General features: G+C 37.8%; 1 protein-coding gene and 1 non-coding gene across 2 annotated transcripts; one reads left to right on the forward strand and one right to left on the reverse strand.

Moving 5' to 3' along the window:
- Nucleotides 1-664: 664 nt before the first annotated feature.
- Nucleotides 665-8,317, reverse strand: LOC137982373 (26S proteasome regulatory subunit 6B). The gene is made up of 7 exons (XM_068829487.1): nucleotides 8,247-8,317; nucleotides 5,050-5,320; nucleotides 4,195-4,713; nucleotides 3,652-3,728; nucleotides 2,082-2,250; nucleotides 1,687-1,742; nucleotides 665-837 (listed from the first exon to the last, which is right to left on the reverse strand). The coding sequence occupies exons 1-7, from the start codon at nucleotides 8,277-8,279 to the stop codon at nucleotides 724-726; spliced, it is 1,239 nt and encodes a 412-aa protein (XP_068685588.1). The 5' UTR covers nucleotides 8,280-8,317; the 3' UTR covers nucleotides 665-723.
- A 1,541-nt stretch (nucleotides 8,318-9,858) lies between these two features.
- Nucleotides 9,859-9,931, forward strand: Trnaa-ggc (transfer RNA alanine (anticodon GGC)). The gene has a single exon. It is a non-coding gene; the product is annotated as a tRNA-Ala (tRNA).
- The last annotated feature ends 6,931 nt before the right edge of the window (nucleotides 9,932-16,862 follow it).

The raw sequence follows: 16,862 nt of genomic DNA on the forward strand, positions 1-16,862 counted from the left end.
AAGCATATTGTTTAGGCCTAAGGTTTGCACTTTTGTAAAGGTTTGGGTTCTTTCAGCTACTGTATCCTTGTTTAAGTTTTGTTATTCCAGGCTCCTCACGTCCAAGGGCACTTTGAGATATGAAAACAAGTCTTTACCTTCCTCTTCCTGGTCAGTGTCTGACATTTGCAGACTGGCTACAAATAGTGCTGATAAACAGTGTTTAAGTCTAAGAACCCATTTCAAATAGCGCTGATAAACAGTATTTAAGTCTAAGAACCCATTTTAAAACTGTTAGCTTTCAATTATTGAAAGCTAACCATTTTAAAATGGTTAAATTATTGACAGCTAACCGTTTTAAAATGGGTTCTTAGACTTAAATACTGTTTATCAGCACTATTTGTAGCCAGTCTGAAGTCTGCAAATGTCAGACACCGCTTCCTGGTTCGGGTGCAAAGATTGCATAACAAGCAGAGGCTATACTAACAGAAGTCCATTCCCCTCTAAGCCGGTTGATTGCACGAGTTTAGGTCATTAGGTCATCCAATAGGCCACTTCCCAAAATACCATAATACTCTTTTGCCCTCCAAATTTTGCATTAGCCTTGTTTCCAGAGACAAACAATAGTCCCAAGAGAAAATAAAACAAAATGCTCAACACGGAGAAGCAAAAGGAAACATCCAGATGAGTCAACACTTTTTATTCACAGAAATAAATTGACAGGTAATTGCTACATCTTCTGGACTATTTATAAAACTCGTGTTCCTGCTCATCTTTCTTCACGTTATTCTTGTAACCTTTCTCAAAATCCTTTGCTAAGATAACATAGCGATTCTCTCTCACAGCCTGCATTCCAGCCTAAAAACAGAGGAGTATACAAAATCAAACACTTCACTTAATTGAAAAAGTTCCAAATAATAATTGTATTTAGGGGAAAATCTGGGGAAAGTACAGATAGATAAAAGCAGCCAGAAAAGTGAACTTAACTCTTGAGATTTGAAGGGGTTGTGTCACGGTAGCTTACAACCAGGCTCTTCCGTTGAAAATGGCAAGCGGTCGAAATATAGGGGCTTGGCTACTAGTTTCCTTTCGAAAATAGCAACCATTTTCAGTGGAAGAGCCTGCTTTGCAGGCTATTGCCATGGCAGTGCAGTTTATTTTGTGTAGTTTTACCAATGACTTGTCCCTTATCACTGTGCAATTTAACGTAAACCCAGCATAAACTCAAATCAAAGCTTTGTGGCACAAAAGCGTCTGTTGAGCATACAGCTTTACATGCAAGCTACAAATAATAAAGATTAACTGAAAAACTGTTAGGATTAACAGTTTTCAAAAACCCTAATTGCAATCCATTTTAATCTTCTACAGTTTTGCCCACCCCTTTCTCCTTTTGTATTGGCTGTTTTATTAAAACACACATGTATTTTAACATTTTGCTTGATTTGATTGCCAGTCGCTCAATTTGGCAAAATTGCGTGACACAGCTCCTTTAACTTACACTTGCTTGATACCTCAGTTAGAGGGTTCGAATCTAACTGCATTGATCTTTCTAAGGTTCATTCATGTTCATTCCACAGTACTAATAATTATTATACATTTCATAATTGTATTCTAAATCCATGATAGTTTTTTTTGTTCACTACTAATTTTCTTCAAACCATCTCTGTTACCATCATTCTTCAATTTTATTATGAATACTTTACCTACCTCTTGACAAATGGCATTGATATCTGCACCGCTGATTTTGTCTGGTCTAGCAACATCTAATTTTATGTGTCAAGAACTCTCTCCTTGTATTTTTGTTTGTACTGCAATTGTAAAAAATTAGTCCCAACAGAAAGAAGTTGTTTCATCTTTAATAAAGTTGAAGGTGATACACTCTCTACACCTTTGCCTTTTCTGAGAACATATAATATTATTTGTAAAAAACAATCCCCCAGACAAACTGGCATTCCATAAGGCGTACCACGAAGATAAAACAAAATTATGTTTAAGCAACAGTTTAAGGGAGGTATGCTTTTTTCCCAAACAAGAAAAGGAAACGCTCTGATCTTTCTCCATATTTTATTCATTCCTTTACTTTATTCTGCTATAAAGGATACAATCTTCTAAATCCACCTCTTCAGACAGGTTCATCTTTGCAGTGATGGTGGAGAAAATAAGTCGTTTTTGTCTCCTGTCTGGCATGGGGAACTCTATCTTACGATCTAAGCGACCTGGGCGCAGTAGGGCAGGATCAAGTGTGTCGTGACGATTTGTTGCCATGATCACCTGCGAGTCAAAAAATAATAATAATAATAAAAAACAATCCAAGTGTGTGTTGTTGGTGGGGGACCTTTTAGTACATGCCTTTGGAGGTGATGGTCCAGTGGTTAACGATTTCTAAGCTTTTGTGCAATGTGACCAGTGACTGGACTTGCCTCCTATGTACGGTCCTGTATTTAACTCCATCACACCTTGTAAATGACCAGTTACATGTACAACGTAGTTGCCTCCAGCAAGTTGGGGTTTTCTTCCATGTTTTGTTTAACGGAGGGGACATACACTGTACATGTAGTTTTTGACTGGTTAGGCCATTCACTCCTCACGCGTGGCCCCAAGATTCCCCCAGTTGAGCAGTAAAATCATCCGGCATTAGACATAAAATCTGTTAAGTCTCACTCCCACGGGCCAATGGATTAACGGAGGGGACATATAAGTAGTTTTCGGGTGGACTCAGATAGATAGACAGAGAGATAGTTCATTGACTGAATAAATGGCAGCCCGTGAACGCTGAATTACATATTCATAAAACTAGAATAGATAAAAATAACTACAAAACTAAGTATAAATTGTATTGATTATAAATCCAATTAAAATATCAATGTTAAAGTCAATGTTCATTGATTCTTTTAAGACTTGAGGTTATAATAAATGCATTCTTGAAACAGTCGGTTTTCCACTTTGGTATAGAAAAATATCTGTTATACCTACGAGAAAGTATTGAATTGTTCTTGGGAGGGAGCAGCTTATTTTAACGGTTATCACTGTCTTTTACTATGGCGTCGAACATCTTATCGCAGATAGCTTCATTATAAGTAGTAATCTTTGGAATACCAAGAAAATGATTGCCAGTGCTCTTTTCTGGATGTGCTCCTGTTCAACTTTCAAATACTTCAGTAGTGCATGATGGAAACAGGTACTGCGCAGGTCACTGAGATGTTGTTGACCTTACACCCCTTATTGTCAAGCAAAATTTCCCTATTGTCAAGCAAAATTTACAAGTGTCGCCCTTGAGAGGAAAAAGGGTTAATTTTCGAAAAATCAACAAAAACTGCAATCTCTGGAAACATAAATTACTGTTGTTTTCATGTAAGAGTGGACACGTGACGGGAAAACATGCTCTAATTGGCTGCAAACGTGACAAGTTTTGTCTTCAATCATTCGAAGTTTGAGAGATGTTCACGAATGCAAGTTTTCCTAGAATGGCAGCAAGACTGGACATGAAAGACTTTTTTCTAAGAAATTAACGCTAATCTGATAAAGTATGCTTCAAATACTTTCAAACTATTGTACGCAAAAGTTTCCGTTTGCTTAACAGCTGCCAAACTCAAACTTCAAAGAATATTTTTTCCGGTCATGTGTCCACGCTTAGATGAAAACGGCAGTACCAGAGTAAGAAAAAAAAACTACCTTGACATTAACATTCTGATCAAAGCCATCCATCTGATTGAGCAGCTCTAGCAATATTCTTTGAACTTCTCTGTCAGCTAAGACAAAAAGAAAAAAAAACTTACTCTAGAGTCTCTTGAAGAAAAGATTGTTCCCTATTTTCAAAGTTAACAAAATTGGACAAAGCAATCTTTTGTGCAATTTTTGTGTTTTCAAATTTTCTTGATTGATTCTTGAGATTTACAATGATTAACAAAACTGCATTCAGTTTCAAAAAAGAACTTTTGTTTTCATCCAAGGTGAGGTGAGGTTCCATTATTCAAACCATGCGTTGATCTTTCAATTTACTGTCGCAGTCCATGTGCTACAAGACACACCAATAACTCAAACTGTTATATTTTCTATTATTTTTATTCCCAAAACTCGCCCTGTTTTCTTGGGCATTACATGTAAGTTACAGTTCTTTTCCATTTAATTTTTCACCAAGTGTGAGGGAGTTTAAGTGCTGCATGAAATTGTGGATAATAAGAGTAAAGATGTATAATTATCTTTCAATCTCCTTACCTCCTGTTTGAGCATCAAATCTCTTGGTAGCAATAGCATCAATTTCGTCAATAAATATTATAGCCGGTGCATTTTCTTTTGCCAAACGAAAGACATCTCGCACCATCCTTGGTCCCTCACCTAGATATTTTTGCACAAACTCTGAGCCTACCACACGAATGAAGGCAGCCGTCGTGTGATGGGCAACTGCCTTTGCTAACATGGTCTTGCCACAACCGGGGGGACCATACATAAGTACACCGCGGGGAGGGTCAATTCCGATTTGTTTGTAGAGCTCAAAATGCGTCAGAGGAAGTTCTACTGCCTCCCTCATTTCCTGTTTTTGAATGTCCATTCCACCTATGTCAGCATAAGCGACATTAGGCTTTTCATCAGCAGTTAACATTGCTATACTGCTGTCAGCTTCTGGAGGAAGGACATCGACCAGCGCATTGGAATGCTTGTGAAGGGCTACAGATGCACTTGGTTTTAACAGCTCTCTGTCTATGGTACTGAGGATGCGGATATAATAATTGGAACCTAGATGAAGATAAAGCAAGTTTAAAAAATTTAGAACAAAATGGATAGTCTTAATTCTCAATACTGTCTGAAATGTTACCCAAAAAATGATGATTTGGTAAATTCAAAATAAGCCTCCAAGTTACTAGTTAGGGCATCCATAAAGTGAACCATAATTAAACAAATAAGCTGAAATACAATCTTAATAGATAGGGACATAGTTTTTCAGTGAGTGATTAATTAACCCATTGGCTCCCAGGGGTTCCCCATTGACAAATAAAATTGTCTGGTGTTAGGCAGAGTAAAATGGGTTAATACAGAGAGAATAATGGATGTGTTGAAGAAGCATTACTTCACCTGTAGTGGAACCCACGATTCCTGTATTTTGATCTACGGCTTCCAGAAACTGACCAATGACAAGAGGAACAGACTGGATTCTCTTTACTTCCTCCTGGGCGTGAAGTAGCTCCTTTTTGAGGTTTTTTTGTTCATCTTTGATATACTCTTCCTGTACTTTGAGAAATTCCAACTGCTTTTGCAGCTTCTTGTATTTTATGTAAAGATCATCCACGTCTGGGTCTAAAGTGGATAAGGGGTTGCTTGAAGCAGTCGTTGGACGACTTGAATCCTGACGAAAGTTAAAAAAAACAGTGCTCAATGGTTTGCTTAACCCATTGACACCCAGGGGTTCCCCATTGACGAGTAAAATCGTCTGGCGTTAGACAGAGTAAAATACTAAGTCTGGCCGGTTTAGGCCGGTTTTGGATGTTAAAGGGTTAATTAATGGGGACATAGTTTTTCAGTGAGTGACTAATGGAGACATTCACTCTTAAGTTGGGCATTACTAAACAACAAAAAAGCAAAACACTGAAGCACCGAAACGAAGCACCATAACACCATGTATGACCCACCATACATTGAATACTAACTGACAAAGGTTGGATTTGAGATTAAACATCGTTTTAGGCCTAATTAGAGCGGTTTTCCATTGAGTGTCCAAAGCAATTAGCGAATTGCTTTGGTATTGCATTTACTTCACTCAGTGATTGGTTCAAAGTTCTCGCGCCATGTTTTCAACCAATCAGAAGTGAAACCAAAACCAATTGTGACTTGCGCGTGCACATTTTCCCACGCTTTATGTCGGCTATTTGTAATTTCTTCAAGTTTTGATTGGTTTATTGGATTGTCTCTGTCCTTTTTGATTGGCCAAAATAATTACTTTGGTTTTGGTTTTAAGACAGTCGATTGAAACTCGCTCTAGGCCTAAAAAGTTATTACTCCTTATTCATTGAGATTAAGATTTAGGATTCAGATTAAGACTGAGATTAGGAGCAATAACGTTAAATAATTAGGCCTAAAACGATGTTTAATTAATCTCAAATCCAACCTTTGTCGGTTAGTATTCAATGTATGGTGGGGTCATACATGGTGCTTTGGTGCTTTGTTTCACCGTTACGCTCTTTCAGTGTTTCGTTGTTTAGTAATGTCCTCCTCAGTTGACGAGTAAATCATCTGGCGTTAGACAGAGTAAAATCTGGTAAGTCTCACTTCTAGGGGTCAATGGGGTTAAAGGGGGGGTCATGGTTTTTGACTACTTAACCTATTCTTGGTTTTCACATGACGTCATCAAAATTAAAAAATAAGGAATTATCCATCCTTTTGAGATTTTAGTTTAGTTATTACAACAACTGAAGACATATCTTTTCACCATTTTCAGTTTGATACGGTTTTTCGTCTTGTGATAAAACAAGGTTGAATTTCTAAGCCTTTGCATGACGAGATATTGATGAGCCCTCAGAAGATGACTTCAGGCTTTTTATGGCAAAACTCAGTGACATGTGTTTTTGATAGCTTCCGGCCGCCATATTTGTGCCCCTCAGAGGGACACAAACATGGTGTCTCCATACAAAGCCTTATAAATTTGAGTAGAACATTTCTTGGAATATCTCCCGCACAAAACATCCCATAGACCTGAACCTTTGCGAGACTGTTTGAATATTTATCTTCCTTTATCTCTTTGATCCTTGACTTTATAGAGGTTTCTACTGTCAGAACGAAACCAATACAAATAATAATATTATGCGATGATCGATTTAAAGTGAATGGTACAGAAACAAATACAACCATCCTTCTCCTTTGCGGTGAACTGATATAAAAAGCAACAATTACCAATGATATTACAAGTATTCGCCTTGAGCAGAATGAATGCCATAGCAAGGGTTCAAATAATAGTACAGTGAGTATAGCTGAATACAGATTTAGATTGTTTCATTCTAATTTGAGCTCAAATGTTCAGAAGTCACAAACCCAAAGGTTTGTTTCTTGTTTGTCTTCAAAAATTTTGAATTAAAGTTCATGACAGTTTGTAAAATGACAGTTTGTAAATCTGCGTTCCTAGCCTTTTGCCTTCCAAGAAAGACACTTGTTGATTTTACTCCGTCTAATGCCAGACAATGTTATATGTCAGTGGGCGCTTGTTTAGGGGTGAAGTGTTAATCATGTTATGTTTTTTTTAATGATTCCTAGCAGTGAGCCTTCCTAAATTTTACTCTAATACCAGACTACTTCAATGGCTTAAGATCATTAATGCAGATTTGACAGCCTGTACTAGCTTAATAGCTAGTAATTTCATTTTTCTTTTTTTTTTTTTGAAGATTTTAAGACAGATGCTACCTGGGCCCAGTTGCTCGAAAGCCGATCAGCTTAATCCAGGATTAGTGTAAACTTTGTTTCATGTTTTAAACTTTTTGTTGAAAGTTTCTTTTGCTTAATTTTGTTTTTAAAGATTAACTTCTTCTATAGTAAAACTTTGCCAAATATCGGCATTGAACAACATTTGGGAGAAGAGAAATAAATTCTTTGGTTAATTTTTAATCTGGGATTAGCGTTAATTGGTTTTGAAGAACCGACCGGGACCAGAAGTATTTTATTGGCATACAGAATGTTAACATGTCTCCTTCAACCCATTGACTCCTTGGACTGAGATTTAATAGATGGGGGGGGGAGGTTCAGGTGTCTTGAAATGGGTTCATATCATTAACGCAGAGTTAAGACTACACCTTAATACATGTAGCTAGTAATTTAACTTTTTCTCTGAAGACTTTGAGATAAATACTAGCTGAAGTATTTTATTGGCATACAGAATGTTAACATTTCATTATTTTATTTCCCAGAAGATAGTTCTTGGGGACAGAAAGTACAGTGTAAGTCAAAAGCGTGAAACCTTTTGGATCGAAGCAAAACAAGAAACACGGTCGGTTCAGGCGTTGGTTGCTTAATAATACGCAAAAAAAAGCCTGCTCCACTCTCACATCTTTCTCCTATAAGTGTTGATAATCCACGATCTTCTGTAACGAATTTCTTGTCAAAGAAGACGTCGACAACGTGACAAGGCAAAATTTACTTCAATGTCAAAGCAAACAAGGTGCAAATCAAAAACCAAACGCAACGGTTCTACCATTGAAAAATCTTATATTTAGTCTCTAAAAATTTTGGAAACAGTTAGTTAAAACACTTGACTGATTGCGGCAAAGGAACAAGAGGAATCAACCAACCTGACTTTGAACTATGATTCCTATTTCCTCCATCTTGGATTTGATGATATAATCAAGTTCCCGGATGACAACCGCTTTTACAAAATATGCGGGCTCAAGTTGTTTTGCAGCGCGTGCGCCATGGAAACGGTATTTTGGAGGAAAATGTGATTTTAGAAATGTATAGGAAAGATATCTGTTTATAAACATTGCTCAACGAAGCAGAGAAAATTTCTCGAAGCAGACAAGAAAACAACCTCAACCCGAATTCGACGAAGACCGCGCCCCCTACCCCACCCCCCATCCCAGATCCTGGGAGACATCGGGCCATCGGTGTGTATTTCATCTTCATGAATGGTCCATTGTGTGCATAGCTACCTGCGCTATGAATGAAAGTGAGGCTGGAATTGACCTTGTTTTGACAGAAACCTCACTGCTTTTCTTATGTAAATTCTTACTAATTAGCATGACAACATCATTAACATAAGAAAATGAGGGAGGTCTGTCTCATAACGAGGTCAACACCAGCCTCACTTTCATTTAAAGGCAGGGTATAAACTAAGCGCACAACTGTAAAGGGGTGTATTTGCCTACCCATTTCCCTTTGTGATTACCATGACGACGAGGGTGACAATAAAAACGGTGATGAAGGAGCCATGCTCATCAAATACGATTTTCAATTTTTTTGAAAACCATCACTTTGATTCTTTTTTCTCCTCCAAGAGATGGGTGTGTCCTAGGAAATCCTTCGCTGTATGGACCCCGCCGTTATTAAGAAGTCTTATAGCTTCTTTGCAACATTTCTCGAGGCAGAGGTGACAACGACGAAATGTACAAACGCTGGCGATCGAACAAAGGAAGCCAATGAGAGATGGTTTCGGCCATCAACATAGCGGACATGACGTAACGTGCGTAAATGCTGTTTTCCGCATGCTATGGCTTGGAAATTCTATTCAAAACATGTAAAGTTCACCGCTCAGCGGTGGCTCAGTTGATTGAGCACCGGGCTGCCATGCGGGAGGTCGTGAGTTCGACTCCGGCCGGACCAACACTCAGGTCTTTAAATAACTGAGGAGAAAGTGCTGCCTTTGTAATTTCATCCGCAAATGGTTAGACTTTCAAGTCTTCTCGGATAAGGACGATAAGCCGGAGGTGCCTTCTAACAAATAATTTCCATGTTCATTAGTTCCCTGTGGGACGTTAAAAGAACCCACACACTATTCAAGAAGAGTAGGGGATGAAGTTCCCTGTGTTGTGTCTGTCCTCTGTGTGTATATGGGTGGGTGGGTATAGCAGGTCCACATCAGCTGAATAGCTGCTAAAACTTCAACCTGCTCAAACAAACAAATAACAATAGATGAATGAAAAAAAAATTTAACGGCTGGATTTGGCTTCAAAAGCATGAAATCACTGATAACCGGCCTAAATGGTGTACAGACTTCTGTTTGTAATACAAGTAAAGTACATTTTGTTTGTAACCAGCCCCTTCGGACAAAGTTTATATCAGCGATAGGTACAAAACTTGCTTGACGAAAAAAAAAGGTTAATGAGAGATTTTTATTGTTTGTAGCATCGGACGCGGCGTTCGTGACATAACGCAGTTATCAACGCAATTTTAGCAGTTGGTATCAGTGGCTTCATAGCTCAGTTGGTTAGAGCATCGCACCGGCATCGCGAGGTCACGGGTTCAAATCCCGTTGAAGTCCTGAAATTTTCCGGCTTCTCTACACAATTGCTAAAATTGTGTTCATAACTGCGAGGATCATAGCTTCACTTGATTTCATATCCGCATTCATTTAATTCATTTCGTATATCAATTCGTTCGTTAAACCACACACTGTTGTTTGTTTGTTCGTTTTTTTTATTGTCCGTGAGTTTCATAAACTTGTCCCGTGCTATTCCTCCCGTTTCCAAGGTCAACATTTTCTCGTCTGACCATGTGACTGGTTCAGAACATTCTCATTGGCCACGCACCAAAAACCGAGAACTGGCGCAATATATTGAGGTCAACCTGACTTTGCTCCTTGAATTTGATTGATGACAACGAAAAAACACTTTGCCATATGTTCTTATTATTTCATGTTTTCAATTTAGTTTCATAACTAACTGAACGAGAATGTCAGTTGTAAGCTCTTGTTTTGCATTTTAAAAACAAAACAAACATCTTGAAATTTCAGCGTTTTACACGAAATCCCCGCATGTGATAATTTCACGCTTACCTTCTGCACGGCCTTTTACCAAAATACTCAACGCGCACGTGAAGCGTGCAGCACTTGTTTTCAAATCGCTTTTTGCGACGTTGTCGTTACAAATTTGATTGCAAAAGAAATGACACAAAGATTCTTTCCATTATAATCATGCATTCACCTTGCGCAAAAAATCTTAGAATAAGTGGTTGACGTCCCATTGAAATTTGCCGCCATACCAGTAGATTTGCAAGGGACGTCAAATTAGCGACAATAGCACTGATTTTCATGGCGAAAGCACGTAGGTGACGTTTTCCTCATGTTGATGGTGCAAACACGAGGTTACACGTGGCACACTTTTTTGTCACTTCGATTAATGCATTGGAATTTACGCGTACTAGCCAATCAGCGACCTCCGTGAATGAAATAAATTGAAGCCCAATTTGGAGACTCTTCACTTCGCCTTCGGGCAAACGGCTTTTTGCCTTTCCCGAGGAAGTTTATCGAGCTATCATTGCTGGAAGAAGAGGTGATCTTGAAGAATATGACGCTGCGTTTCAGACACAAGGACAACTTTGAAGAAGACAAATTAAAAGACGGACCACAGTAAAGGTGAAGTATGTGCGTGCAAAAACAATTGCGTGGGGCACAAAGTTATCACACTTAAGTGGGACGTTTGGTCTGTTTTTTAGCCCATTCCTCTTGAGAATTAGCTTTTGTTAAGTTAATTCTTCCGCGGAAGGGTCGAGTTTTTCTAATTTGTTACATCGATGGTCTATATTATATTCCTTCGCAGCACTCCGTTGTCTAAACTATGTCTTCTGAAAAATAGCCCTTAAATCTTGGCAACCAAAGTTCTTGATAGAAAGTTTCAAAAAACTACTTTCCAAATTTCTAAACAGGTTTTTGACGAGGAACAAAGCGGATTTCATAGATAACAGATGCAGCTATTAAACATGTGTATTGTCGTTGAGGTTTACAAACAAAGAAAAAAAACCTCTCCACGCTACATGAGCAAGCGAGCGATCGATTTTGGATCTTCTTGAAATTTCTTCATCGTAAAATTTCCATAAAGAAACTGCGTTTCATCTCGTTTCTTTTAAAGATGTGACGGGATGCAAATTATGACTCCAAAGTTAGCGTTATTACTAATTTAAAAATGTACAAGCTTATCACATTCTTCGTTGATATAATTGATGTCCGTCATTCACATATTCACCATAATTAACCTACAGCCAGATTTGCAAACACGTGAAATGTCCGGTCCTACCCGCTGTGAGTTCGAAAAAACCAAATTCGGCAACTCCGTAGGTGTAATCTGTTAAAAGAACCCCAATAAATTCAAACTTTTGTTACGCTCTCCTTTCAATTACTCCAAAGGCAGAAATCTTTAAACTTTTGTGAGGTATCGCGCGTTTAACATTTAGTTAATATCCATCTTTAAAAGAAAACATTAGGGAACTCCTTATTTTGCGATGTCTTCGTCCATGTGTTTCCATCGTATTAATTGACTCTCGTCACACGACTGTCATGTTTTGAGTCCCGAGGGACTAGACACTTTTGTCTTTGCGCGGTAAAACTCGTTTCCAAACACATGAACTCGAGGCTCGGCTTACGAAATCTATTGTCTCTGGCCAACACAGCCTGCCGTGTGATAAGGGTCCATATGAACCAATAGACCGTATTCATAAATGGCGGTCACATTTATAATTCTTTTGTCCACGTGCAAATTAGCCTACCAAGCCTCATTTTAGCGCAAGAAATCTTTTCAATTCACTGTATGGTATCGAGGCTTGGTAGGCTAATTTGCACTTCGACAAAAGAATTATAAATTGACCACCATTTATGAATAAGGTCTATATAATATCCATTTAACCAATGACACCCTACCACCTCACCACCCCCCTGAATTACCTAAAAACATGTCACCTTGCCCTCCTCTGTCTGGTTTTTTCTATTCTTATTCCGATTTTAACTACATAGCCCTATTTCCCTCCCCTATCTCTATTTTCCCTCTTCTCAACGAGTCCCCATAGTTTTTTTTTATAAACGCTATGACATGCAATCTTGCAATTTACTCTTTTCCCCCCTAAAATTGTCCTTATCAATAGACTTCATAAGGTCATGTAATTCTCTTGCGATTCCGTCCTTGCACAAGTACTGCAACCCCTGCCATTATAAAAACAATATTTTCATGAGGTCATTGTCTTATCCCTCTCCCACACTTAATTTTTGATTCCATGTCCATAAGGCACTCGCAATTTTCAAGGAGCCCTAATGCAGAACCAGCCAATTGGTACAAAAGGACCTTTTTAAGTACTCGGAAGTATCCTTCGATTAGGTAACGTATGAACCATCGCCTCACCCTTTTTTAAGCGAAAAAATTACTTGGCTTAATTCGTTATATGTGCTATGTAATCCACCTGGAACATGTTGATCTTGAAGAACACAATCAAGATTTACAGATCTCGTCGAAGTGTAAGGACTTTCTTTGTCCCAGAAAAATAATGATTACATTAGATCTGTTCGAAACGCAAATTAGCTCGATATCTCTATGCTATTCTTTCCACCAACAGTATCGGTCCATCAAACAAGCAACATATATAATGGGAAATGCATTACACTGTTCTTGACCATATCTAACGTATTAGCTGTTTTGGAGTATATTTTCGAGAAAAGTATATTTTTCAAATTTTGCATCCTTATAGCGAGTCAGAAGACCGCGTCAATCTACTGAGAACGCAGACAAAAGAACGTTTTTTCCTATAAATGTGACAATTTTTGCGCAACTCGCGTGGTGAAAGAAAAAGTGATCACTTCTGCTATTGTACAACTAACAAACAGTACAAACAAATGTACAATATCAGGAAAATATTTGTACTCTTTTTGTGCGTTAGCCTCCCACGCGGAATGCGTGACGAATCCCTAAAGAGGGTCTGTATGGGAGGCTCTTTGTACGTTTTCTGTTAAATAACTCCTAGAGTTGAATAACAAGTACCTTTCCATTTTTAACACTATCAGTCGTATTTATCTTCCAACTTTTAGCCTCTTCCACTCATCTATAACCCAGTATATGGACAACTGAAATGCCAGCAATTGCCATGGAAACCGTAAGTACTCTTTTTGGTCTACACTAGCCTTAATTAATACCTTGTAATATTCACACTGTATTTCCTTATTTTTTCAAGTGGCTGGAGGTTTATTACAAGAAATAATTCAAATTCTATGCTTTTATTGGAGACTGCTAAAATCGAACTGTAAGTACTTATTTGGAGAATATTCATTTCTATGGCCATTTTCGAGTCATCCTCAATTCTTATAAAAATGATTAACTATTAAACCGATTTAAAACATTAAGCATTAAACATTTATCACATTTAAACGTATTAAAAGAAAATTACGGTTAAAAAATGAATAATACTCTATAGTGTTAATATTGTAACACCTGTTTGTTTTCAACTTTTAGACATATTCACTTTAAGACCAGTACATAGACAACAACAAACGCTCAGATTTTCCACAGAAACTGTAAGTATTATTTTTCGTGTTGATTAGCCTTAATAAATGCCCTGTATAATATTCGTACTAAAACACGCTCCTTTTTTATCAGTAGCTAGCGGCATATTGCAAGAAATTCAAACCGCACGCCGTTTTGGAAGACTGCCAAAATCGAATTGTGAGTACTTCTGTGACACTTGATTCATCCGCAAAATACTGATGTAAATGTATCCTGTTTATTCGATTCATTATCAGGTACGTATTGTTCCCAGTAGACAGTCAATACGCTTCTCCAGTTAACACATCCACTAGTAACGTCGACACAGTGAGTACCTTTTTATTTATTTATTTATTTTTTAATACCATTTTTTTTTACAGCCATTCTCCTCCTAGGACACTCCAATACCAAAAAATGATACGCTTCCATTTGCAACCTATCCCAAACCATAGCATAACTTGCCCGCATTTTCCTGTGCTTTCAAAAACTGCGCATTTCTTCTCCTCTCTAGCTATGCAGCTGAACACCCTAATCTGAGCCCCTTAACACTCCGCAGCAAGAGAATATGAGATACTTTATATTCTCTTGTCCCAGCTCAGAAACTTAGACACAGCAAACCGCCCATTTTCCAAAATTTCACTCGAGGATAATTGAAAGATCTTTTATCTTTTTTTCCTCTCTTCCACATACCATCCACTAATTAGGTTTAAAAACATAAATTGATAATCATTGAAACTTAAAAAGTGAATGAATAAACCATAAAACTAATTTTTTAAAAAAATTAAATGACTTTCTAAAAACTTTCCAACTTCACTAGCTTTTTCTCTCGTCTATTATATTGTTATTCTTCTCACATTGTCTTGCCCCCAACCACAGGTAGATTTAAATAAATTCCGCTCTTGGCCAATTTCTTACTACCGACAACAATACCCGAACCCGGATTTCAAGCTCGGCTCCGTAGATACAAATTATTAAAACCTCTACAAACCCAGTTCCATCTCCTGTAGTATTGCACCCTTGATTATCAAGAGACTTTTTAAGACACCAGGCCCAAAATGCCAAATCACTAATAGACCTTTTTTTAAAAATTTTTTTAAAATTTTTTTTTATAGCTATATTATGATAATTTACAACTTCCAAGAAATGTCCAACACGAAGCCTTGTAACAAAACTGAGAGGGTACAGTTAAAGAACTCCCAGCAACCGTAAGTTGTTTTTACGTACTTAAATTACTCCTAGAGTTGGATATTAGTACTTCATCATTTAAAATATCAGCCCTGTTTATTTTCATCTTTTAGCCGTATTCACTCGAAAACCAGTCTATACAAATATAAAACGCCAGTAATTGCCATAGAAACCGTAAGTACATTTTGAGTGGCTACCCTTAATGCGATGGCCTAATATAATGATCACGCTGATCTTGCTTCTTTTTACCAGTAGTTTTAGCAGTGAAATCTTGCACAGTTATTCAGGACTGCCAACATCCAACTGTGAGTACTTCTTTTGATACTCTTCATCCGGAGAATATCTTGAATATATTCGTGTCCCTTTTATTCACTCCATTTTTAGATACGTCTTGTCGGCAGCAGGCGGTCAATGTGGTTCTTCACTTATCACACCCACTAGTAACATCCACACTGTGAGTATCTCCCTTGATAGCCTTCTCTTACAGTCATCTTGGATTCCACCCACGTCTCTTTATATTATAATTATTGTTGTTGTTGCAATTAAACAATCCCTCAATTCAACTAATCAAGCAAGAGTTCCTGCGCTTTGAAAGAATACTCGTCTCTTTCAGCTGAAGTAGTGCAGTACCAGCCTTTGAGAACATCTTCATCGAAAAGCAATATTACACAGAAAGCCTTGAGGACAGAGACAGAGTGTCGGCATATTGGTATTTATTACTACCTTACCACAACAATTTACCTATAAAATTAACTGAACTCTATTTTTCTACTTTCTCTTTTCCGCATGTCATCCAGTCACGGTGATATTTTACTGGCACCCTCATTCCCAGGACCTTTCGCTTTGTAAATACTCTTTTTCATCGTAAACTTAGTCACAACAAGCAAAAATACCACTCATAGACCTTGCTTTACAATTATATTTTCATTGTAGTTCTCCAAGAAATTTACAACACGAAGCTTGCAAGTACAAAAGATCTCCAAACCAGAAGTACGTATCCTTATCGTAACTGACTCGCAGACTTGGATGATAAAAAGTTATCATGACTTTAGGAGCAAGGATGGCACAGTTGGTTAGTGCGCGGCCTTGGTGCAAGAGGTCCTGAGTTCGATTCCCGGATCTCGCATCCTTGTTTCGACTTCTTTCCTTTCCGTGTGGCTAAGTAGCTTTAAATACCCGTAAAACGGAGCACTGATGGAGAGGGGGGAGTAAAATGAGCGCACCGTCGACCTCAGGTTTGTCAGTTGAATTACTGTTACGAGTTATCGACGTTAAATATGGTTGCTTTACTTTACTTTTACTTTTACTTATCACATTAATATTGACCCTTTTTTTTTTTCTTTGAAAACTTTTAGCGGTGTACATTCGAACGCTGGTAATTGCCATGGAAACGGAAAGTATACTTTTAATTTTCACCTTAATCTACGCCCTGTAATAATATTCACACTTCACTTCCTTATTTTATTTTTTTTCCAAAAGCTAGACTCTCAATTCAGAAAATCTTAACCCATTATTGGAAACTGCAGACATCGAACTGTAAGTACTTGTTTTTAGACAGTGCATCCGCAATGTTAAACGTTTCAACTTATTCCATCAATTTTCCAGGTAGATCTTGTCCGCAAAAGACGATGAATTTGGTTATCAAGTGGCCACATCCCCTAGCATCGTCCACACAGTAAGTACATCATTTCATACCCTTCACTTAAAGCCATTTTCTCTCTTACATTTTACTATTTTTGTAATTAAAGGATCCCCTAGAAAATTTCGGGC

Source organism: Montipora foliosa, chromosome 13 (assembly GCF_036669935.1).
Source record: "Montipora foliosa isolate CH-2021 chromosome 13, ASM3666993v2, whole genome shotgun sequence".
In the NCBI taxonomy this organism is placed as follows: domain Eukaryota; kingdom Metazoa; phylum Cnidaria; class Anthozoa; order Scleractinia; family Acroporidae; genus Montipora; species Montipora foliosa.